The 25495-nt window shown below is 40.3% G+C and overlaps 1 protein-coding gene across 2 annotated transcripts in view; it reads left to right on the top strand.

Moving 5' to 3' along the window:
• The window catches only part of LOC149211007 (uncharacterized), a 467932-nt gene that overhangs the window by 73533 nt on the left and 368904 nt on the right, over positions 1–25495 (top strand). For both annotated transcript variants that reach the window (XM_089396856.1, XM_089396857.1), the window contains exons 6-8: positions 8566–8718; positions 8935–9081; positions 10367–10457. In XM_089396856.1, coding sequence (XP_089252982.1) covers positions 8566–8718; positions 8935–9081; positions 10367–10457 — 391 coding nt within the window. The remainder of the gene's footprint in view (positions 1–8565; positions 8719–8934; positions 9082–10366; positions 10458–25495) is intronic.

Consider the following 25495-nt stretch of genomic DNA (forward strand, 5'->3'; position numbering starts at 1 on the left):
TGACATGTAATAAATACTGCACCACTAGAAGAAACACCAAGAACATTTATCAAATGTTGGTTTCTAATATTTGTCCACCCATCTGATACAATGGATACACCAGAATCTACCCACTCATTTGTAAAACCAGTCAAAGCTCTTTGAACCTGAGCTTTTTCTCTTTCTAATAACACTGTTCTAGCTTTCTCATAGTTGGGGACCTTGTATCCTTTTGGGGCTTCATTGATGGCCTTTACCATTTCATGCCAATAGGGAGAGCGAAGCACATTGAATGGTACACCACAAGCACAAAGAAAACGAACTATCTTTCCATCCAGATCATCCCTCCTAGCAACATTAAGGAAATCCCCTATTGTTCTTCTACCTCCAGAGCTTGCAGAAGTACCATGAGGAGATGAGCAGCTACCAAATTTAGAGGTTGCACTTGATTCAAAATGAGTTTTTTGTTTCTTGTTTTTTTGTTGTGCAACCTCCTCTATTTGGATGTATTTTCTTCTTTCTTCAGTTGAAATGTTTGGGTAAATTTGTACCCCCACAAGACCCTTTTTTTCATCACTGTCCAGCACCCCACAAAGATGCCTCCTCACACGGGTATATGAACCACAATATGGTTTTCCTCCATGACAACCATGAGGGCACACAAATTTGTAAGATCCACCACCCTTTCCCCCATCAAGTTTGGTCACATATTTCCACAAGGGTGTTAATGTGGCTTTCCCATCTTGTGTTTCAATGTCCCCTTCAGGTTCATCCCCTTCCTCTTCAAACCCTTCCTCCTCATCATACATTGGGTCACTCATATTGGGACCATTGTCCTCTTGTGTTTCTTCCCTTCTATTCCTATTCCCCTTTGCCATCATTAAAACCAAGAGTGGAATGATACATAGAAGCCAAAAGAACACCATCTTGGAATATGGATATAGGTGGTTGACAACTTGTAGGTAAAGGAGCAAGTAGAAACAATGGGAAAGAGTAGGAGAGAGAGGAGAAAAATACAAAAAAATTGTCAAAAAAATAAGGGAGTTTGGGGTTTGAACTTACCTCTTTAGCTCTTGTAGATGAAGTCCTCCAAGCTTTTGCTCCAAGCTCTTCCTCCTTCTCCTAGCTCCTCCTCTTTCACTCCTCCAAGCTCTCCTCTCTTCTCCTCTCCTTTCCTCTCTTTTCTTTTCCAACTCTCATAAACTCAAAGTGAGAAAATGAGGAATGAATGGGGGCTTTATTCTCTTCTTTCCTCACCTTAACCTCAATTTAACCTCACCCTAACCCACCCCCTTTATGCTAAGTTAACATAAATTAAAAAAAATGATTTTTTGCCTTGCGCGCGGCCTCTTCCGGAAGCGTACGCTTCCTCCTCCGAAGCGCCACGCTTCTGACGCCCGAAGCGTCGTATGAAGCGCGCTTCGGAGGCCTGGAAGCGGCGCTTCCGTACCACGCTTCCGAATTTCCAGGAAGCGGCAAAAAATTTGGAAGCGGCGCTTCCGAATTTCGGAAGTGCGCTTCCGGCCAAGCTTCCTAGGCGCTTCCATACGGGACGCGCTTCGGGGCTTGGAACCGAGGGGGGGGGGCGCTTCGTGCAACATTGGTCATGACCTTGGGCTTACATTGGTAGTGAATGATGCATTGAAAAAATATATGTACCCCCATTGACAGAGGGGTAACACCTTGGAACTATCAATCAAGAGGTGCTTCCATAATGCCTTCCATGTTTTCTATTTGAAAAGATGATATGACAAAACTCAAGGTATAAACTCAACTCTCTATGTTGGATGAGGAAGGAAAGCTCATTTTAGAACTTGATGGTATCTTGACGGCTCGGGAAAAAAAGGTTTCAATTCAGTATTAGAATAATGCTATTTAGTGTTTAATGCTCATTCTTATTAGCTGTTTCTATTTTTATCTTTTTAGCAGTTTCTTAGAAGAAACTGGTTGTTTCTATTTCCCAATAGAAACTCGATGTTTCTATTTCTGTAAATATCTCTATATTACTTATTGAGCTTCATTTGCTCATGTAAATCAATTCAATTCATTCATTGATTATGGTATCAGAGCACAAGTTTCTTTCGAAATAATTTTTCATTGCTTGAAAAATTCTATGGCTCATTTCGAAATTGCTCTTGGAATATGAAATTTTTTTCTGGGCGTCAATTGTTTTTGGACGTCGTTGTTTAATTTGCGCCTGCGGATTCTGACTACTCCGAGGGTTTCTTGATTACTGGAATATACTTTGGAGTCTATTTTTTGGGCTTTCGTAGTGATTCGAATCCGTGACGTCGACGGTGTTGGACCCTCAGTTACTGCGTGTGTAGTTTACATTTGCAAGCGTGACCACCACGAGAGTCTGGAAATTTTTTTTTGGCGTCACCATTTGCTGCTGCGGTTATAGCCTGTGGATTTGTCTGCAGACGCCGAGCGGCTGCATTCTTTGCTGGTGCTCTCGTCATTGCTGCGTGCTTAGGTTTCTTAAGCGCAACGTGGCAGCGGAAGCCTTTCCGGTTATCTTCGGTTCAGGCATGGGGGACATCATTGCGACTTTTGCTACCAAAATTGAAGTGCGTGGATCTGGTGAGAGATCACGCGTTCGAGCCACCGGAGGAAATAGTAAATCGTTCACTATTGTTTGCCGCTGGTCCTTCAAACCCCAAAGGGCGGGCAGTGAGCAGTGAGCACCCTTCAGAAATTTCAAATTATGATCATTATTATTATTATAATCCGTAGCGTGCAGGTGGTATTGGTATTTGGTTCAGTGCAGCAGGTTTGATTAAAATCGGGATTACAAGGACGCAGAGGGTAAACTCGGGCTTCTCCGGGACGATTAACCGAGGCCGACGCTTCTTCTTCTCGTTTTTTTTCTATTTCATTTGAAGAAGTCGACGACAGAATCGCCAACGAAATTGACGGTCACGATTCGCAGAACGTAGGCATCCATTCCTGTGCGAATTTATCAGTCCAAATACGATTTCCAGGGGCCTCATTCGACTGAGTTTGTTTGCAGGGGCTGATAATTGGGAATTGATCCGTGTTCCTAGAATTGAATCTTGCTTGTATTACTGTTTTTTTATGACATTTCTGGTGAGCCGAATTTTGACTGCGTGCAGTCCGCAATTTCTCCACAAACAGTGACAAATTTGTGGGAAAATCTTGTGTTGCTAGGCGTGAATTCTTGCTGGGGGGGTACACATTCATTCTCATTCTCAGTCCAAGCGGATGTGTGAAAGAGACTGCTGCGTGGTGGAGCTTTTACGGCAGATGACGTAACACGTATCACGTTTGAGTATCTTCGTTTGTTGTGGGTACTGCTGAAAGCCTGTGAGGATTCTTGCCGAGTAAGTTATTTTGGTAAAAGATCGTGCTATATATATTTTCTTGAACCCGCTTCTCAGACCGATTTCTGGTTCTATTCTCTATTACACCAGCACCTGTCAGACTTTTGTCCAGGATCAGCCAGCATCTGTATTAAAATCTGTGCCGGATTTCTTTGGTGTTTTTTGTGTCTTGGGAAACGTGCAGATGGCTTCGCTAACCAATATGATGTTGGAAGGCAGTCAGCGCTTTAATGGCACAAATTATAACATCTGGAAACAGAGAATGTTGACCATTTTTGAATATAGGTGTCTTGATCAGCTCGTTCTGAACAAAGAGCTCCGTCTTGGTACAACTGGCACTGATGAAGATAAGTTTGATGATCGAAATCGAGAGGCCGTTATGCTTCTCAAGCTCTCTGTGACTGATGATCAGTTACCGCAGATTCCTTCTGGCAAGACAGCTGCCGAGATCTGGCAACATTTGAAGGAACTGCACTAGACATCTGACAAGAGCAGAGCTTTCTTTCTCAAGAATCAATTGTTCTCCATCATGATGGACGAACATATGTCTTTACAAGAACATCTTAACAAGATTAAAGACATTCGAGATCAGATCGAAGCCATTGGTCGAATCATGGAGGAAGAAGATATGGTAGTCATCACTTTGAAAAGTCTACCAAAATCTTATGAGCACTTCATAGAAACACTCAACATTACCTCCACTAATGTTGATCTGAAGTTTTTGGAGTTATGCCCCAAACTCATGCAGCAGGATCGTTGGAAACAACAGTTTGGTAGTGGTGCCTCATCAGCCTCCTCAGAAAATGCTTTTGCTGCCAAATATCAGTCCTCTCAGTCCTTTCAGCAGAAAGGTTCTTCTCAGTTTTTTGATCCTGCTAGGAAGAAAAATGTGCAGTGTAATTACTGTCACAAATTCAGCCACATGAAGAAAGATTGCCGACAGAGGATTGCTTCTGAACAGAAGAAACAGGGAGGGCCCCATCAGACAGCGAATGTTGCAGAACATTCCGAGCAGACAGAATCTGCCTTTTACGCCTTTATGGCTAAAAGGTCTTCAGATCATGTCCCGTCTTCGGCCTGGTACATTGACTTTGGTGCATCACGCCATTTCTCTCACAGGCGTGACTGGTTTATTGACTTCTCACCTTTCAGTGATTCAGTAGTATTCGGCGGAGGTGAAGAGTACACAGTGGTTGGCAAAGGTACAGTTCAGATCCAGTCTGGTGGGCGCACACTCATCTTCCTGAATGTGTACTATGTTCCTGGTATGGAAATTAATCTGCTGTCTGTCAGCCAGATTATGAGGAACTCTCCTCAGCTTGATGTAGTGTTCAGTGCGCACAAGTGCTCCATTATCGACAGGGACACTAGTCTTACGGTTGCTGTTGGCCTAGAGGATCATGGTCTATACAGGCTTCTTGACACTGGAGATTCTCCAGAAGTAGCTCTAGCAGCTCGTGTTTCTCCCATCAGCACTCTATGGCATCAACGATATGGGCATCTAAACATGCAGTATCTCTCTCAGCTCTCTCGGGAGGGACTTGTGTCAGGGTTACCTGATATTCAGACTCAGCAGTTGGGAGTATGTGGCGCCTGTCAAGCTGGCAAGCAACATCGGTCTTCATTCAAGGATGGAGAATCTTGGCGCGCATCTAAGGTACTCCAGTTAATTCACGCTGATATCTGTGGTCCTATGCATGCATCTTCTATTACTGGTTGCAAATATTTTTTGCTTATTGTATATGATTTTAGTAGAAAGATGTGGGTGTATTTTCTAAAATATAAATCTGATGTATTTAGTATCTTTAAGAAGTTTAAATCCTTAGTTGAAAAAGAGTCTGGCTGTAATATCATAACTCTTAGGACAAATAACGGGGGGGAATTTTGTTCTTCTGCTTTCTCCAACTTCTGTGATACTCACGGCATCAAATGTCAGTTAACTACACTCTACACTCCTCAACAGAACAGTGTTGTCGAATGCCGCAACCATACGATTGTTGAAATGGCTCGTTGCATGTTACAAAACAGGAATGTTTCGAACAAATTCTGTGCTGAAGCAGTATTTACTGATGTCTATCTTCTTAACCGATCACCTACTCAGGCTGTTAAGGGGAAAACTCCCGAAGAGGTTTGGTCTCGCCGTAAGCCTAAGATCAGTCACCTCAAAGTATTTGGCTCAGTTGCATATGTTTGGATTCTAACTGCTAAGCGCTCTAATTTGGATTCAAAAAACCAGAAACTCATGATGACAGGGTATAGTGATCATCACAAGGCCTATAGGTTGATAGATATAGCCACTTGTCATCTTAGCTTCAATCATGATGTAGTATTTGATGAATACAGAGGATTCTTTCAATCTACTCCTTTTGAGCAGTGTTCTGAGGATCAGCCTCACAATGTTCTTCTTCCGGTAGGTCCACCTGATGGGAGGGATGATGCAGCATCAGTATTTGATGATGCACTACTTGAGCTTCCTCTGGAAACTAACCCTCCTCTTGCTGCTCATATTGTTCTTGAGCCTTTTCCATGTCCTCCTGATATTGGTTCCTCTACTCTCCGGCCTAAATGGTGGGCTAAAACCATTGGTGATCTCCGGGATAATGAGCTCCTTGAAGGTAGAACTTCTAGACATAAGAGCAAACAACAGTCTACAGTAAATTTTGCTCTTATGGCTAACCTGCACAGTATTTTTGAGCCTCAAACCTATTCAGAGGCTAAGGGTACACCTGAGTGGGAACAAACTATGGAAGTTGAATTCCAGAGTCTTTAGAAGAATCACTCTTGGACCCTTTCTGATCTTCCTGCAGGGAAAAAGCCCATTAGCTGAAAATGGGTGTATAAAGTGAAATAAAGCAGACAGAACCCTAAACAAGTGTAGAGATCGCCTTGTTGCTCGAGGGTTCTCACAGAAGGAAGGCATTGACTATGAGGAGACCTTTGCTCCTACAGCCAAGATGAGTACCATACGACTTGTCCTTGCCTTAGCAGCTCAGTTCAATTGGAAAGTCCATTAGATGGATGTAAAGAGTGCTTTTTTGAATGGTGACTTATAGGAAGAAGTCTACATGACGCAGCCTCCACGATTCAAGGTTGCCGGTCAAGAACAAAAAGTCTGTAGATTAGTCAAAGCACTCTATGGTCTAAAACAAGCTCCTCGGGCTTGGTACATAAAAGTTGATCAGTACCTCACAGATCATGGTTTTCAGCGGAGTCCATTTGATGCAAACCTGTATATCAAGCATGCTGGTGATGATATTCTGTTTGTGGTTGTCTATGTGGATGACCTTATCATTACTAGCAGCTCAACACATTTGATCCATGGGATCAAACAGGATTTGTGCAGCATTTTTGATATGACAGATTTAGGACTTCTTCATTACTGTTTGGGGGTTGAAGTCTGGCAGACTGAGAACAAATCTTCCTCTCTCAGTCCAAGTATGCCAGAAATCTTGTGGACAGATTCAGAATGCAGGATTGCAAACTTGCCACGACTCCTATGGAACCAGGGCTCAAACTTTCAGCTCAGTCATCCTCACCTCTTGTGGATGAAACTTTATTCAAGCAATTAGTGGGCAGCCTCATCTACCTTACTGCCACTAGACCTGACATCAGTTTTGCAGTTAGCTTCATTTCCCGCTTCATGTCAGCTCCTAAGGCTGATCACTGGATAGCAGTAAAGCGTGTGCTGCGTTATGTGCATGGCACTCTTGATTATGGACTTCTGTACACTCGAAGTTCCAATCCTATACTCAGTGGTTACATAGATTTTGACTGGGCCGGTTCGGTTGATGACCGTAAATCTACAGCTGGGTATGTGTTTAATCTAGGATCTGGTGCTGTCACCTGGACTAGTAAGAAGCAGCAGGCAGTGGCTCTCTCCTCAACAGAAGCAGAGTATCGGGGAGCAGTTAAGGCATCTTGTGAGGCAGTTTGGCTTCAACGTATGCTTGCGGATATGCATGTTTTCTAGATAGGTCCTACTCCCTTGTTCTGTGATAATCAAGGAGTGCTCAAACTTGCCACGAATCCAGTCTTTCATGAACGAACAAAGCATGTAGACACCCATTGTCACTACATTCACCAGCTTGTTGAAGACAGATCCGTTTAGTTACGATATGTTCCCACAACGGAACAGCCCGCCGACATCTTCACTAAGCTTCTTGGTCCTGATAAGTTTGTAAAATTCAGAGGGTCTATCGGTGTTGTAAATAGATTGAGCATTAAGGGAGGGTATTAGAATAATGCTATTTAGTGTTTAATGCTCATTCTTATTAGTTGTTTCTATTTTTATCTTTTTAGCAGTTTCTTAGAAGAAACTGGTTGTTTCTATTTCCTAATAGAAACTTGATGTTTCTATTTCTGTAAATATCTCTATATTACTTATTGAGCTTCATTTGCTCATGTAAATCAATTTAATTCATTCATTGATTATTCAGAACAATAACCAAAGTAACTCATCAAATAAAAAAAGCTCACTTGAAGAAGTCTCATCATGGGAGAATGATGTTTTTTGATAACATTATCTATTCTTATCAATGCTTTTCGGACAAAGCATCTCTGAAGGTGGAGGCAATGTAACATACATAAATATGTACTAGTGATCATAATATTAAAATTATAATAATCACACTAATAAATAATTCATCGAGGGTCATTTTCCTTCACACTCCTGACTAGTCATTGTGTGAGTGTGTGTGTTCACACACTCAGTTATGAGGGATTGTAAACCACCATTCATTTCATGTTATGTCATAATGGCACCGTTTATGCTTAATATAATATGTTTTTGAGAACTTATGAATAAAAGCGTTTCGTTTTTACAAATTTTTATGATATCTATTCTCTTGTCAATTGTTCTCAGTTACTGCTCCTTGGTTCTAAGTTATTCTCTCATGCATGAAGTCAACAAAAAATGATAGGAAAATGTAATATCCCACTTTTTTTTATGCACATTGCATGGCAAAGTCCATGCTGAAGGTTTGGACAGCTTTCTGTTGTGTACGCTTTTTTGCATTGATTACTTAGAATAAGAGATTAAAATAAATTATTTAATGAAAATCGACAATATTTCTATGCTTTATTCTATTTTAGTATGGAGTTTTGCTTGTTCATGCATTTTCTTTTAGTGTTATTCTTGGAAGGTTTATATTTAAGATGAGAAAAGATGTGCTTCATGTTGATTTTCTTACTAGAGACAAGATGATCGTTCATACTGATCATCTATTTGAATGCTTTCTTACAGGCCACAATGGGACCCCTTATTTCAATAATAATGGCACATATTTTCAATGCAATGACACAGTTGGCATTTGACATACGCTTAATGGCATTCAAATTCCTCGATCTTGTTGTACAGCATTACCAATCAACTGTTGTCCTTAATTATGTTCATAAGGTACATCTCAATTCTAAAATTGAAATTAATCTTACAATTTGATCAAACTATTACTATTCAGGAAAGAAAATTAAGGATTGGTTCTTACAAATCTGTGATCCGATAGTGTATATTTATCATTGTAATGATGTGTTGGGGTCAGTGTAATTGATTTAGATATTTTCTCTTCAGCAAGGGTCTTGATGTTTGACAACTGATTCGTGGCGTGTTGTGCAGGTTTTGCGACACTTTGCAGACTTGTTAGGAAAAACTAGTGGTTTTACCCAAGACAAAAGCAAACTAATGGATATTCTTACCAGCTTAGTGCGCTATTTGTCTTGTTTGCAGTCAAGTACACAGCTGATGAACCTGGCACCTGATCAAGTATTACACTGAAACTTGTGTATGATCATTTTTTGTTAATTTTCTTTACAGTGTCAATGATGATCCAGTTCAGTAGGGTGGTACAGGAGAAAAATGAGTTCATATTTGAATGAGATAATATGATGAAGGTAGAGAGTGTAATCAAATTATCATTTAACCATACCATTCCCCATGCATAGTTATGTCGTTATGTTGTTGTTGTTTTTTCCACCAAATTTTTGATCTCATTGATCTTTGCAATTTTGGGTAATACTAGTTTCAATATTTTGACAAAATCTAGAATTTAGTCTTTTGAAACTTGAGTAAGTCAGAAACCATTTAGTGTTGAAATCAGGCCTTTTTTTGGTCGTCTTTAGCAGTATGATGGTGTGGATTTTGAGGCAACCAGTGGGGTTATTGAGGATAATTTAAAGCCGCCATCCGGAATAGTTTAGTTATGAAAGCAGGTCTTTTGAGTAGTCTATCGTTTAAAGAGGATGATATAAAGCTGCTGTCATTTAACTTTTTGAATGATTAATGTTGTCTCAGATACGATAAGATAATTTTATTAATGTCCAACGAATGACGATAAATAGGTCAATGGGATTAAAAGATACAACCAGTTCTAGTACAATGTGGGAGTGCAAATGCAACTCCTAGAAAATCCCAAAGCTAAATCTAGAATAAAATGAAGTAGAAAAGGATACAATAATAGGGCAGCCTCATAAACATGTATATAACTGGATCATGTTATATAGGTATTACCAAATATTACTCCTAAACAGAGAGGCTTTGGTTGACATAAAATTAATTTGTTGCCTTCCATCTGTGAGTTTGGAAGTGCAAGTTAAGTGTGCGTCTGGAACTAGTAGCTATTCTCAGACCTTAAATTTGTTATGCATGGTTACATTGCTGCCCAACATCAATAAATCCTGAAGGACAAAGGGGTTCAATCATACATCCTGCACTGATTATGTTCCAACTTTCAGGATGATTTGGATTTTACACAGTGGTTGCAAAGACCTGTTTATTAACAGTTGAAAAAATCACTGCCTGCCAACCCTAACCAGAAGTCTACTTGCCTTCTTGCTAATTTTTTATTATGTTTTCTTGCCAGCAGCCATAGTTGTAGAAATTGGTGCCATCATGATGCTCCTTGGTAAAACATTTCATTCATGTTATACTCCAGGCAGTATGATAGAATTAGATCATTTATTGATTTAGCAGAGGACATAACGAAATTCCTGCTTTTCTTTAATAAGCAGGAGAGCCCAACATGACGTTGTCATTCTCTAAATTTCTGCAGGAAAAAGACAAACTGGGTACTTTGCATGGATACAAGAGTAGTTTGCCGAAGAAGATTTCAGCAATTGGCATAGAGAATATTGCTGAGAATGGTAATGGAACAATTTTAAATTTCTTCAGGCCAACTTTGATACCATGTTAATTTTTAGGGCTAGATTGTTTTTTGCTGTAGATAATTGCATTTACAAACTTTTCATCATTTACATATGTATTCAGCCGATAACATCATAACGTCATTAACAATTATGTAGAAAGGACAATAACACCAACAGTGCAGCGGAACAGTAAGGAACAACAGAAGAAAACCATGCAATAAAGACGCCAGGCTTTAGGTCAGAGACCAGGGCAAAACCCCACAAGGGGGGAAACCCAACCTGATTCTTCTTCTATTAGATGTTCATCAATTGTTCCGCTGAGATACAAAGTACAATAAGAATGAGATACATCAATTACATCAGGCCTCCTAGGGCCAACACGAGTTAGTTCACATCTACGTTTGTGAACTGAACGATCAGATCTCTAGAGAGATGCTGCCATATCATTGTCTGAAGAAGCAACATCAAATATATACTGCCATCAAAGATTGCTGTTATGAATACGCTGCCATACGCCAAAACCAACTGCCATGTCAAGGTCATTGCATTAAGGTCACTATCATAGTTATGCCATGATTTACTGCCATTTCAAAGACAACACCATATCTCCAACTCACACCATTTGTCTTACTATATAGATCATCGACTCACAGTCCTTTCTTCGAGATTACAGTTATGCCAAGATATCCAAGGTCACTGTTTATTGTCATATATCAAGATACTGTTGTAAAGATTGTGATACGAATACAATTTATATAAAAATAAAATAAATATGAGTGAATAAATAATAACCATACTTATAGTTAATGAAGAGGCATGTCTTAATGGACATGACCATTCATGAAAGGGCACTTGCTGAGGTATATAAGCAGGCCCTCATTGTAACTTTGAATTATCCTTGTACATTTCATATTATTAATAAAAATATTATTTACAGATACATTTGCGTATTTTACATTTAAAGTCAACAAGCTACAATTTTGTTGCTTCAGTGGTATCAGAGCCATGCAAGCCTTTGGACGTTATCCGCTGCACAATATGCCATTAAGTTTATGTCCTGAAATCATTGAGCAGTTAAGTGAAATTTGAGAATTGTCTCAGAAATTAAAAAAAATCATTTGCAGAATATGCAACATATCTAAAGGAAGAATACATTGACATGAAAGAGACTACCGATAAAGAATGCTCTAACCAAGAAAATGATGTTGTACATGTTGAACTAGTATCTTCTCAGGGTGACATGAATGAGAATGATAATCAAAGTGGGTATATGATAGATGAGGATGAAATTAGGGAGGAAAAAAATGAATCTACAAAAATTATTCATGAAGAATCTGTTGAAAAGTATAACTAGGTTTGTTCTTCATAATGACATGTAAATATAATTTTATGAAATAAGATTTAAATAAGGAAAAATGAAATTATTTTATTGACTTGCTTCACGGGTTTCATGAGCAAGGATTTTGTTTCTGAGTCAAGACTCCAATTGAGAGTCTTTAGGATTTATTTGTCATCCAGTCATAAAATGTAAGAGTCATTATCATGTAAATAAAGTCATGTTACACTTTGTAAAAGGTTAAGATTATCTATGTAAAGTATCCTCCAAGAACTTGTCACCAAACCTCTTCAAGTCGGCCTAAAGGGCAGCGAAGGAGGCGTATATATAGCCTAAGTCGTCTTCCATTTGAAGACAAAAACTCGACTCACTTGAGACAAGAAGAAGTGCGAAAGAAGGAAGAGAAGCAACAGTACAAAGAAGGAAGAGAAAGAGAAGTGTGAAGAAAGAAAGAGGATTCCCCTGGGTAATACGAAATTAGGGTTTCTTCTGGGCCAATGAAAAGTACATTCCTCTGGGACAACAATATTTCTTCTGGGTAGCAGAATCATCTGGGAAATGCGAAGTTAGGGCAGCAAGAGAATGAACCTTCTGGGAGGTCGGAGTAGAGACCTAGAGACCGAGTCTCTCTAGGGGAAGCTAGGAAAGACCTAGACATTGAGATTCTCTAGGGAAAGTCGAAGAGAAGCAGTAAGAAGGATAGAGATCGAGTTCTCTAGAAGGAGCCAAGGAAAACAGTGTGAGAAAGGCAGAGCAAAGGAAGAGGCAGAGTATCTAGGTTGGTGCCAACGTTCTTGAAAGGATACAAGAGTCAAGGGTCTGCGTCACGGTCTCGGTACTTATCAATTGAAGATCTAAGAAGAAGAATTTTGATCGGGTTTACCTCTCAAGAGGTGAGAGGTTTTGGCCCTGGTTGGAGAAGCCTATATACTGTGTCACTTGTCTATTTTATTATTGCATATTGATAATTGTCTTGATGAAAGAACACATTAATAAACTAACAAGGAATTGAATACAAGAATAAGAGAATAAAAGAGCATCACAAGCAATTATCAAGAAGAGAAATTGTTATCTACTACATGCCCTATATTTCTTAACATTGTGTTAGAGCCTTAGGTGTTGAAGACAAGAAAGGGTAGTCAAGAGAAGTGAGCACACAAGAGACAAACTTCAAAGAAGGATCAAAGCAAGTCGAAGTACTCCAAGTAAGAAATCTAGATCTTCATCAATCTAAAACCCTAGATCCAATGTTGCACAAAGCGGGGACGAAATGGGGACGTTTTTTGAAAGCGGGGACGCGAAAGCGTCATTTTCCAAAAATCTAGGAAGCGAAGCATCTGCTATATATATATATATATATTTTTTTTTAATATTTTTTTTGCATTTATACTCAAAACAAACATCCCAAATACCAAATTAGTTGTAAAAGACATGAAAACATGCATATTTTTGCATAAATCAAGATAGATATAGCATCCATTGTACATTAATGATTAATTATTCGAGCATCAACCATTTAGATGCATCAACCATCTAGAATCTAGATTCTTCTCCTCTTGTCTAGCCTTTGCCTCTACCTCGATTTTCTAGGGATATTAGTCAACATTGTCCAATTTTGAACAAACTACCTAATTCAAGACTTAAAATATGGTAGAAAAAGCTTAACATGCTTGATTGATGATTTTGACTTGATTGAAAGGTAATTTTTTGCTAAGGGCGTGACAAAGGAGTTCAACAATTAACACCACCAACACTAGGGTACATATAGGGCTTGGTGCTCTTGATTAAATGCTAATCGCATACCTTCATACTTGATATAATCTAATGAAATTCCACAATCCCATTGATCTTGAATTCCTGAAAACTGTTAAGTCTGCTGAATTTTGAATAGGATATGAAATTCTATTTTCTCCATATGAAGTCCAATGAGGCTGGAACCACTCTCAAACATCCTGAGTCATTTCATGGCAATGTTAAAAATTTAAGTAAAAGTGACATTCTTTTTCATTTTAAGAATGTCACTTTTACTTTAAGAATTTAACATTACCATGAGGGAGCATCTGCTATATTTATATTTTTTTAATATTTTTTTTGCCTTCATTTCTCACCCAAGGTGGACCCACCCCCAATATGCAAACTCACCTAAAATTAAAAAAAAAATCGATTTTCTAAACAGCGCGGTGCTTTTTCCGGAAGTGTGTACGGGACCGTACGAATCGCCCTCCAAAGCGCCGCGCTTCGGAGGGACGCTTCCAGAATTTCCAGGGAGCGTTCAAAACAGGTGGAACTGCGCTTCCGAATTTTGGAGTCGAGCTTCCGGGGACGCTCCCTGTCCAAATCCGTATGGGACGCGCTTCGGGCATTAGATCCGGGGGGGGGATGTTTCCTACAACATTGCCTAGATCTACATCTACTATATTGAAGTCGTCTTCAAGAAGGAAAACAAGAAGGATCGAAAACCCTAGAAGCTCTTCTAAGATCATCACTCGAAGAAGTCGAAGCTCTTCAAATTGAAGGAAGAATAGAACACTCAAGAAGGATCGTGAATCAAGCTCTCTCTCATCAACCTCACAAGAAGTAGATCCTCTCTCAACATCAAGAAGGAATCACACAACAAACTCTCAGGTAAGTCTATGACTACATCTGATAATATTAAAATGTCCTTTTGCAAGGAAAACAATAAATTGGTTGGGGCTGCAAATTACCTTGCATGGAAGAAAAGGACAAACCTGTATCTTATTGAAAATGAGGTCATGAATCACATCAAAGAATCGATAACAAAACCTACAAAGGGATATACTCTAAATACATGAAGGGAGAAGTGAGAGCCCAGAGGATTCTTATAGAATCTATAAAAGACTCTCTAATCCCATATGTATCAAAGTTGGAAACAACAAAAGCTATATATGACAAATTGGTAGAGTTGTTTTCGGTAAGTACTGCGGGAGAAGTAATTTCTCTAAGGCAAGAACTCTACAAACTAAAGATATCAAAGGAAGATGGAATAACCTCATACTTTATGAGGATATCAGAAATTCAGGATCAACTACAAGAATTAGGAGAAGTAATGTCTGATAGTGAGATGACCACAGTGGTGCTGAATGCACTACCGGAAGAATGGGGTAACTTCACTTCAAGTTTATATGGGAAGAAAGACACTACTCCATTTCAAGATCTATGGTCACTCTGTAAGATCAAAGAAACGAGACTGAAGGCAAAGTTTGATGTTGGACCAAGTGAGCAGAATCAAGCATATGCTACTACAACAAGAAGGAAAGGAAAATGTGGAAGGTTTGGTCCTCAAAAGAAAAGAGGAACATGGATAAAATAAGATGCTATGGATGTCAAGAACTAGGGCACTATAAAAAAGATTGTCGTAAACGTGGTAAGGACAAGAGAAATAGGGAAGAAGCTCACATCACCGAAGAAGTGAAAGAACCTGAGTCTAAGAAGACAAAGAATGAAGAAGTAAAAGATCTCTATTATAACTGAGATGTTCTCCCTCACAAGAAGGTTAATTTTCACTTTTAAATTATAGATAGGATAGAATACATCATCATATCATCATGATAGACGCATTAGAAGTAAGAGCTCATGACATGGGAAGAAGAAAGTATGTCTGAGATAAATCTTATTGTTTACAATAGAATAGGAAGCTCTTAGGAAACCTTAGTGACATGTACAGAAAGAAATAAAGGTCATCATAAAATAGAGTCATTGTACAAAATCTATAAAGAAAACACATGTCGAGTGAGGATATGAAACATCCTCGGTTCTCTCTGATGGAATTCTCATTAGAGGATTAACTAATCAAGAAAGAAAGCAAAAGGTTTTTAACAGGAATTCCATCTCGTGGGATTCAAGAAATGAAGGTCTGATGACATCACAGGAATAACAGGATAAAGTTCCCTTGTTCAAATGAAGCTGCTATAAAAAGTTTGAATGACCAAAAGGAAGATGAGGTATGTATCTTATATAGGTTATGGTAGAAGTCACATGGTTGCAGAAAATATGGATTACTATGAGAAAAGGATCTTCTCCTCCAAAAGTTTGTAGCAAAGCATAGGTCACACCAAATGAAATCAACATAATATGTTTTCATATGAATCATGAGGAAGTTGACTACGATCAGGAACTAAGATTGGAAGCTCCCGAGAATAAAGTGTGAAGAGATAGGAAGAGATCATAGAAGACATTCAACATTCGAAGTCCAAGAAGATTTGACTAGAAGATCTCTCGAAAAGATGTGAAGATTCTGATGAAAGTCAGAAAAAGATAAGAGACCCTTGACGATGAATATCAGGGGGAGATGTGTCAATTTTCATGAAGGATGCTGATACTTAAAAGAAGATGTCATGGTAAAGTTAACTTTGATTTGTTATGTTCATTGATTATTTTTAATATCTGGATGAGCTTATGTAGGTGGACCATATAGAAGGGTGTAATGTCTTTCCGAAAATATGGCATGAAAGCAAAATAACATGAAGCAAAGACACATGGAAGACTTGATGGTTCACTTTCTGATGAGTTGAAGACATGATTGATTCATGAATAAAAGTGATAAATGAGCTCTGCCCTATGTAGAAATCCCCAAAAGTGAAGACTCCTTAACGAAGAAGAAATTCATGACATCAAAGGAAGGAGCTCTTCAAGCAACTGGTTGTTCCAGAATCTCCACAAGAGAAGCTGCGGAAAGTCCCTAGTTAAGAGGGAGCATGATAAAGAAGTTTCTTACTTGGAAGAAACTTGGAAATTCCTAAGTAGGAAGCTTAGGTACATTCCTTTGTGATGGAATGAGTACATTCCTTTAATGGAATATATCCTCTTGTTTTGAAAAGGAGATATAGACATGTTGTTTTGTTCTTCACCTGGGAAGGCAGGATGGAGGATTGTGTAATCATTTGGCATCCGATACTCTTTGAGGATGAGATAGGGCATCCAACAGTAAGAGTAGTCGTGGAGGACCAATATTCTTTGAGGACTGGGGAGTCCAAGATAAGAATAGTCCTCATGGAGAATACCCTAAGAGAACCGGGGTGGGGTATGTTCCGGGAGAGACAATGATGAGTATGTCTATAAATCAATGGTCTCACCAACATTGTGCTCTGATCTTGGGGAGGGATAGAGCTGTTAGTCAAGGCCTTGCTATATGACAATGTTGGTTGGTATGATATTATAACAAATGAGTTACAAATCCGAATTCTTCTTAAGAGATTCTTCAGATTGAGAAAGTCCAAGGTACTGTTATGAATACCTCCCTAGTTAAGAGGGAGTGTTGAAAAGTGTAACTAGGTTTGGTCTTCATAATGACATGTAAATATGAATGTAATAAGATGTAAATAAGGAAAAATGAAATTATTTATTGACTTGCTTCATGGGTTTTATGAGCAAGGATTTTTGTTTTTGAGTTAAGAGTCCAATTGAGAGTCTTTAGGATTTATTTGTCATATAGTCATAAAATGTAAGAGTCATTGTCATGTAAATGAAGTCATGTTACACTTTGTAAAAGGTCAAGACTATCTATGTAAAGTATCCTCCAAGAACTTGTCACCAAACCTCTTCAAGTCGACCTACAAACGATGAGGAAGCTGCTAGATCAAGTCGGCCTAACTCCAGCTGTCAAGTCGGCCTAAAGGGCAGCGAAGGAGGTGTATATATAGCCTAACTCGTCCTCCATTTGAAGAAAAGAACTCGACTCACTTGAGATAAGAAGTGTGAAAGAAGGAAGAGAAGCAGTAGTACGAAGAAGGAAGAGAAAGAGAAGTGTCAAGAAAGAAAGAGGATTCTTCTGGGTAATATGAAATTAGGGTTTCTTCTGGGTCAGCGAAAAGGACATTCTTCTGGGATAGCGAAATTTCTTTTAGGTAGCAAAATCTTCTGGGACAACGAAAATTCTTCTGGGGCAATGCGAAGTCTGGGCAGTAGAACCTTCTGGGAGGTCGGAGTAGAGACCTAGAGACTGAGTCTCTCTAGGGGAAGCCAGGAAAGACCTCGAGACTGAGATTCTCTAGCGAAAGCTGAAGAAAAGTAGTAAGAAGGATAGAGACCGAGTTCTCTAGAAGAAGCCGAGGAAAGCAGTGTGAGAAAGGCAGAGCAAAGGAAGAGGTAGAGTATCTAGGTTGGTGACAAGGGTTCTTGGAAGGATACAAGATTCAAGGGTCTGTGTCATGGTCTTGGTACTTATCAATTGAAGATCTAAGAAGAGGAATTTTGGTCTGGTTTTCCTCTCAAGAGGTGAGAGGTTTTGGTCCTGTCTGGAGAAGCCTATATATTGTGTCAATTGTCTCTTTTAATATTGCACATTGATAATTGTCTTGATGAAATAACACATTAATAAACTAACAAGGAATTGAATACAAGAATAAGAGAATAAAAGAGTATCACAAGCAATTATAAAAAGGAGAAATTGTTATCTATTACGTGCCCTATATTTCTCAATAGAATCACTACATTCTGCAGAAGATCACGAAGAGGTTATGCCAATTATGGATTATGATAATGATAAAGATGACATTCCAAGCTTAGGAGAAACTATTGAAGAACATGATAAAGTTAATTCTATATCTCAAGAAATTAGAGAAGCGTGCCCTAATCACGATCACAATCAGAATCAGAGTGTCAATAAATCTCAATTATTTACAATCACAATGCCTTCTACTCCTACATTGCCCGTGGATGAAGTCACTTATAAACTTGAAAAGCTAATGTTGTCCTCTTCATCAACTCCAATCAAGTCTTCTAATTCAATATTACTCTCTACATCCACTCCATCAAAGTCACCTTCAATCTTACTGCGTACTTCAACTCCACTTCTTCGCTATCAATTTCTCTTCCAACTCCAAGCCCATTGAGGTCTCCTTCCACCCCATTGGGAGCCCCCTTAATAAAACCTTTTCCTCTTTCATTAATCCCACTATCCTCTTCTCCTTCAACTCCATTGACCTCCTCCTCATTACACGTCAATGTCAATGGTGATTACAAATATCATGAAGAAATAACACATCACACTCCTTCGTCCAGGAACACAACTCCAACTCCAAATGTTGCAGTAACTCCTGTGGTTCTTTCCAAGGTTCGTACTATTACTTTTAGTTTCGTTCTTCCACAACTACAAGAAAATATGCATGGGACTACAGGCTACGACATATCGACGCTGACTATACCTACATCCCCTGCCTTGGAGTCGGAGTCGGAACCCGAGGACCCGGAGACTCCCAAAAGGCAAAGCAATGACGTGGAAGGTTCTTATTATGTAGTTGCTTGTAGAAAGGGGAAACAGAAAGGCAAAGGAAAATCAATTATTGAGGATGTAATATTCCAAATAGAAATTTTACAAAGAGAATCAAATACATGCACAAAAATAACAACACTATAAATTTCAGCAAACACCCATGAAGAGAAAAATGCTCCAGAACACCCAAAATGGCCAATTTTATTATAAATGAACTGCTGGAGTACAATAAAATTGGTAGGAGTACACCTGGGCTTGCTCAAGGCAAGCTACAAGCCCTAGGTGATTAATCTCTCATTGCCCAACTGCTGCAATAGTTTGTCCCTCCAGAAATCTGTGCTGGCCCAATTTTTCTGCAGTGTTGGCTGACTTGGCACCTTGATTTTGGCCCCACAAAACTTCCCAAAAAATTCTGTAAATCTGGGGATGTGATCCTTGTCAAAAACTCATGAAAACCCAAATTTGACCCCAAATAGCTTGGCCCTCCTCAAATACCAAAACACTCCACCTATAGCAGAAAATGATCAATTGCCGCTCCAAATGCTAGCAATCACCCCACAATCTCCCTCCAAATGAAATCTTAGCAGCTCAACCCCTAAATTCTCCAACCAACACTCCATACAACAATCACCCAAGAGAACTGCGCAGTCCCGTAAGAGATGACGCAGTAGAAAGCTTCATCAATTCATACAGTAGTGAGGGACTCCCTTTTGCCTCCCAAAATCTCCCTCCTTTGGCTGGAATTCGAGCAAGAACACCCCTGCAATAATAGAGACCCCAACATCCGACACTAATCCTCCCAATGACTGCGTTAAACCAGATGTCTGATGCTCCTCTCCAATCCTCCGCAACAAGTGAAAATCCTTCTTAGGGTGGCACTCGAAGTCCCTCGAAGAAAGGTTGAGCTTCACTCCTTGGGAAGCTCTTGTGCTAAGTAGCACTTGTAACTCAGCTAAACAACTAGAGTGACAATCAGTTATCAAAATGTCAAAAGGCCTCTAAAATGAGAGCCTCACCTCTAGTTTATAGCTAGCCATCCCTCATGCTCCTCGTGGGCTCCACCCATGAAATTCCCTATCTCACCCAAATCGAATTCCTCCAAGGAGTGGGTGTTTCCTTATGGTGGTCCCCACTCCCCACTTCCCATTGAATTTCTTGGCTTTTCTAATGTTTGGTGATGGCACCTTTATAAATTTTCCTTTTTCACCCACTTTTCGTAAGTTTATATGCCAAATATTTATTAACTGCCAAAAATTGCAAAATTGAGAATTCCCTTAGCAAAATTATTAATTGGGGACATGACAACCCTCCCCACCAAAAATTGCTTGTCCTCAAGCAATGCCTGAACAAGCGCCCCTCTATCAGCTTACCCACATGGCTACTGCAAACGATATCGCGGTCCCAAATGTGTCACTGAGTCATCCTTGCCCCCAACACTATCCTGTCATGGAGTCCCTCGATACTAGGACCCCAAGCTGTCCTGGTCAGTGTGAAGCACCCGTTGCTCCACTCACTGGCCAACCTGGTATAGGCACCCGAAGCCCTCTGCATACCATCAATAAAGAAAGAAACACGATCATATAAAGCCCTGTCTGTCTCCCTTTGCAACTGCTCTGCTGAGTCATCCATCTCATATACTTGAAGGGTGGGGACCCAAAGATATGTCTAGCCCCTGTGGAGATAAATCCTTGCCTGCACGAGCTTCCCCTGAACTCCCCCTGTTGCTCATCCCTCCATGCTGGTGAAGTCCCCCGTGCCAATAAAGAATCACTAAAATCCAATGGAAGGTCAGAATGATCTCCCCCTGTCAAACCCAGCTCACCCCCAAAGGTAGCTGAACTGTCAAGTACTATGATGCCAGGGTCCGATGCTAATCTCAAAAGGATACCACCACGTTGACACTGTGCCACTCTGACCATGGTCAAATCCCCATAGTACTCATACAGTATCCTCCCCTCTTGGAACCTGATGGTGTAGAATTTGTGGGGGGGGGCCAAGCACATCCCGCTGGTCATAAGACTACCCATGTGAAGTGTTATCCCATCTTGGGAAGTCCTTGAGAGGTATCATGCCTACTGCTAAATTGAGGCCCAACCAAATACCTAGATGTCCTTCCCTAATGGGAACCCTTTTTCCTAAGTTTGTGACCCAACTGCTATGCTCATACCAATCTCGAAGTGAGTTCAATGTGTAGGCATTCTGCCAGTCTGGGCATGACTACGACCCCCTCGTGCACCTGCAGATCCATCCAGTCCCATAATCCTCTTTCTCAACCTCAGTAAAGGACAAATTTATAGCGCTGAAGACGATCTTGCCAGGGCATCCCATCAAAGCCATCATCTACCAATCCTCATCTAGTCTCTGGTCGAAACAATAGCAAGGAAAGTCCTCCTCGACCCAGAGAGATAATCCTAACTATCACTAACTTGACCTCCCAAGGGAGATGTTATCCTGTCACTGTCATCTCTGTGATCTCTCCGGAGAAAGGTGGTTTATTGCCCCAATGGATCCCTGGAACCCAAAGCCAAGTTGAAAGCTCATCGCTTCCAATTCTTGCCTCTTGCCACTGTGTAGTATCGATGTCCACTGGGAACCCCATGTGCCATACAACTAATCCCTGAATGCTGCTAATAGACAGAAAGCCTGGTTGACCGAAAGGAAAGATGAGGTATGTATGCTTACATAGGTTATTATGAAAGTCATGTCATATGGTTGTAGATAATATGGATCACTATTTCCATCTTGGGAAATATGATCAAGAGAAAAAGGGATCTCCTCCTTCGAAAGATTGCAGAAAGGCATAAGTCACACTAGATGAAATCAACATAATATGTTCTCATATGAATCATGAGAAAGCTGACTACAATTGAGGAAGTTTGATTGGAAGCTCCTGGGAATAAAATGTGTGAAAATAAAGGAAGAGATCATGTCGGCCTAAAGGACATGACGAAAGGTGTATATATAAGCCACACTCGACCTCACTTAGAGCAAGCAACTCGACAAGCATTCGATCAAGAAGAAGTGCAAAGTAGAGTCCAACAAAAGTAGTGTGAAGAAGGTAAAACGAAGGAGATTCTTCTGGTTATTGCGAAGTAGGGTTTCTTCTGGGATCAACAAAGGAGAGAGTCTTCTAGGGCAGTGAAGAGGAAAGGTTTCTTTTGGGCAAGCGAAGAAGAGGTTTCTTCTGGGCAAGCAAAGGAGAGGTTTCTTCCGGGCCAACAAAGGAAGGATTCTTCTGGGTGATCGAGATAGATATATAGAGACTGAGTTTCTCTAAGAAGAGACCAGTGAAAGCCTAGAGATCGAGATTCTCTAGAGGAAGTCGAGAAGGAGCAGTGTGAAGAATAGAGACCAAGTTTCTCTAGAAGGAGCCGAGGAGAGCAGTTCGAGATCAAGAAGAAAGTTGAGGAAGGGAAGAGGCAGAGCATCAAGGTTAGTGACAAGGTTCTTGGAAGGATATTAGAGTCAAGGGTCTGTGCCATGGTCTTGGTACTCAATTGAAGATCTAGAAGAAGAATTTTGATCGTGTTTTCCTCTCAAGAGGTGAGAGGTTTTGGCCCTAGCTGACAAGCCTACATATTGTGTCGCTTGTCTTTTATTGTGCATATTGGTAATTGTCTTGATGAAAATAACACAATAATAAAATAACGAAGAAAAGACTATAAGCTAAGAAGTAAAAGTATATCACAAACAATTATCAAGCAGAGAAATCTTTAACTATTCATGCCCTAGATTTCTCAAAAGAGGGTTATATGGCACTGTGAACTTTCTCTTGATGCCTGCTCTCATGCAAAACTCCATCTCATTGGAGGTATGTTGATTTCTGGTATCATCAGATGTGCTCTAAGCCTCAAAATTTGTAGGGAGGCTAGGACACATATTCCAGAATACCCAGAAATCGTTTTGGGAAATTCCACCCGGAGACCATTTTATTAAAATAATTAATTATTTTTAATGGATGCCTAAGTCTAAACTTAGGAAATTAAAATAATTAAAGGGTATTAATAACATTGGGTGTGAATCTTCTAGAAGAAGACGGAGATCGAGTCAATATGATCTGGGCCATTGATTAGAACTTAATCTGGGTTGTTGATTACTCAACAAGAAGATTAAAAGAAGGACTTTGATGGGCATTTGGAAGACACATTGAGTGAGAGATCAGAGATCGATTTTCTCAAGAGAGCAATATAGCAGTTGCCGGAGAGGTCATCAAGGAGATTTCTTACAGTGAGGGGCAGGGATAGTTTTCCGGTTGGAGAGTTTCCTGATCCGGGGATACATTGTAGAGGAGGTAGAGAGAGATCCAGAAGAAGCAGTGCAAAGCCACGCTGGGCAACATAGAGCGACGCTGAGGTAGTGCAGAGCCTGAGAGGAGATTCGGAATTTGTTGGAGAGTCGAGTTCTAGAGCCAGAAGTCGGGGTGTGAGACCGGAAAGGTAGAGAGTCGAAGTTCCAGAGGAAAATTGACCAACAAGAAGGGTGTTAGAGAGCCTAGCAGCTGTGACGTTGAATTGTGTAGGCTGACGTAGAGGCAACATAGAGGCAGTGTGGGGCTTGCCATCCAGAGCCTGGATCAGTATTGAATCTCTAGTGATAGTGTGAGGTATTTCTCACTAATTTCTCTATCAGTTAGATTCTCTGTATCGGATAGCCAGTAAGGCATCCAAAGATTGTATTAAAAAACTATTGCATAATAATACAAACCCTCAGCCGCTGCACTGGTTTTCCCACATCGGGTTTTTTCGGGGACATTTGTCCACAAAGAACGGTGTCACTTGTGTGTGTGTTATTTCTTCTTGCTCAGTTCTTGTTTCCACATATAATTTAATTAGTGAAGGCTTCATTCGTATTTACTTCGATATTTACAGTGTAACACAGTAAATAACTCGCATGAATTAACAAGTAGGAGAAGTAATATCAGTTAGCTGTAATAGGGATTTGGGTCTCCAGATTTTCACAAGGTATACTCGCCCCCATTGTCTGTCCTCATTACCTTGATCTTCTTTCGTGTCTGGTTCTCCACAAGAGCCTTAAACTCTTGGAACCTCTTGAAGATGTGATCCTTTGCCTTCATAAATAAAATCCAGGTCTGTCTGGAGTAGTCATCAATGAAAGTGACATAGTATGAAAATCCACTCAAGGAGATGGAAGACATAGGACCACATACATCAGTGTGGATCAAATCAAGGAAACCTTCTACCTTGCTGTCACTACTCGGGAAAAGAGTCTTGGTGTACTTTCCCAAAGCACACCCCCTTGCACACATCATGATGCTTAGTACTGAAATTTGGCAAACCGGTAACTATTTGCCTTATTACCTTGAATGCTCCATGGTGCAAGTGGGCCATCCTCCTTTGCCATAGGTTGCAAAAATCATTGCTGCTGGTCATAGACATTAAGGCTCTAGTAGGCTGAAACATGAACCTGTAGAGTCTCCCATGGCAGACTTCAATCACTCTAGCAGAAGTGATACTAGATCCCTGGGATATGTGAGTACATGTCGATCCCATAACACCACCACTTATTCCCTATCCTCAATACTAGAAACTGAAATAAGATTCTTCTTCAGCCCTGGAACATATAGTACCTTTGTCACTTTCAAGGGAGGTTGTGACTCGCTCTGAAAGGATACAATACCTACATGCGTTGCTATGACCTTGGAATTATCTCCAAGCACCACCTCCAAATCTATATCATTCTCCGTAAGATCTGTAAAGTGCTCTCTAACTCCGGTCGTATGGCAAGAAGCTCCCACTGTCTACAAAACAAACACTAGAGGACGTAGCACTAGTGGCAAGAGTCACCAGTAAAGCAAACTCCGAGTCAAATGTGGTGGCAAACTCATCTCAGCTAACGCTGAAACACCCTTCTTCTTCCCCTTCTTTTTGGGACGCTGAAAGGCATAGTGACCCATCTTTTGACAAGCAAAGCATCTCACTTTGCTCATGTCCTTCTCTTGTACTTTCGGTTTCCCCTTCTGCTGCTTGGCCCCACTAGCAGACCCCTTCTTGGGTTTCTTCTTGCCCTTAGCTATGAGGGCCACATTCTCCTCCTTGTCAACCCCACCATGCTAGCTGTCACACTTGGCACTCCTCTTGGATGAAACATCCCACGTCCTCCTCCAATATGGAAGATGCTCTCTAGCAACAATTCCGTAAATGAATCCATCCCACTTCTTGGGAAAACCACTCAATGCCATTTTGACCAATTGGTCCTCAAGGAAAGCCTCTCCCACTGCAGCGAACTCATCTCTCAGTTGTGTGATCTTGGTAAGGCATGAGGTCACTACGTTAGTCTTGGTCATCTTGGTATTTCTTAGTTGCTCACACGACACCATATTCCTGATCTCATTGGTGCTATGGTAAAGTGTTATCAGGGATTTCCACATCTCATAGGGAAATTTCTTCCTTGATACATGAGGTATAAGGTGGTCTTTAATTGCATCTAGAAGGATCCTCTTAGCCTTCA

Source organism: Pinus tabuliformis, chromosome 1_2 (genome assembly GCF_031772625.1).
Source record: "Pinus tabuliformis cultivar Carrire ecotype Pingquan chromosome 1_2, CPIR1, whole genome shotgun sequence".
NCBI lineage: Eukaryota > Viridiplantae > Streptophyta > Pinopsida > Pinales > Pinaceae > Pinus > Pinus tabuliformis.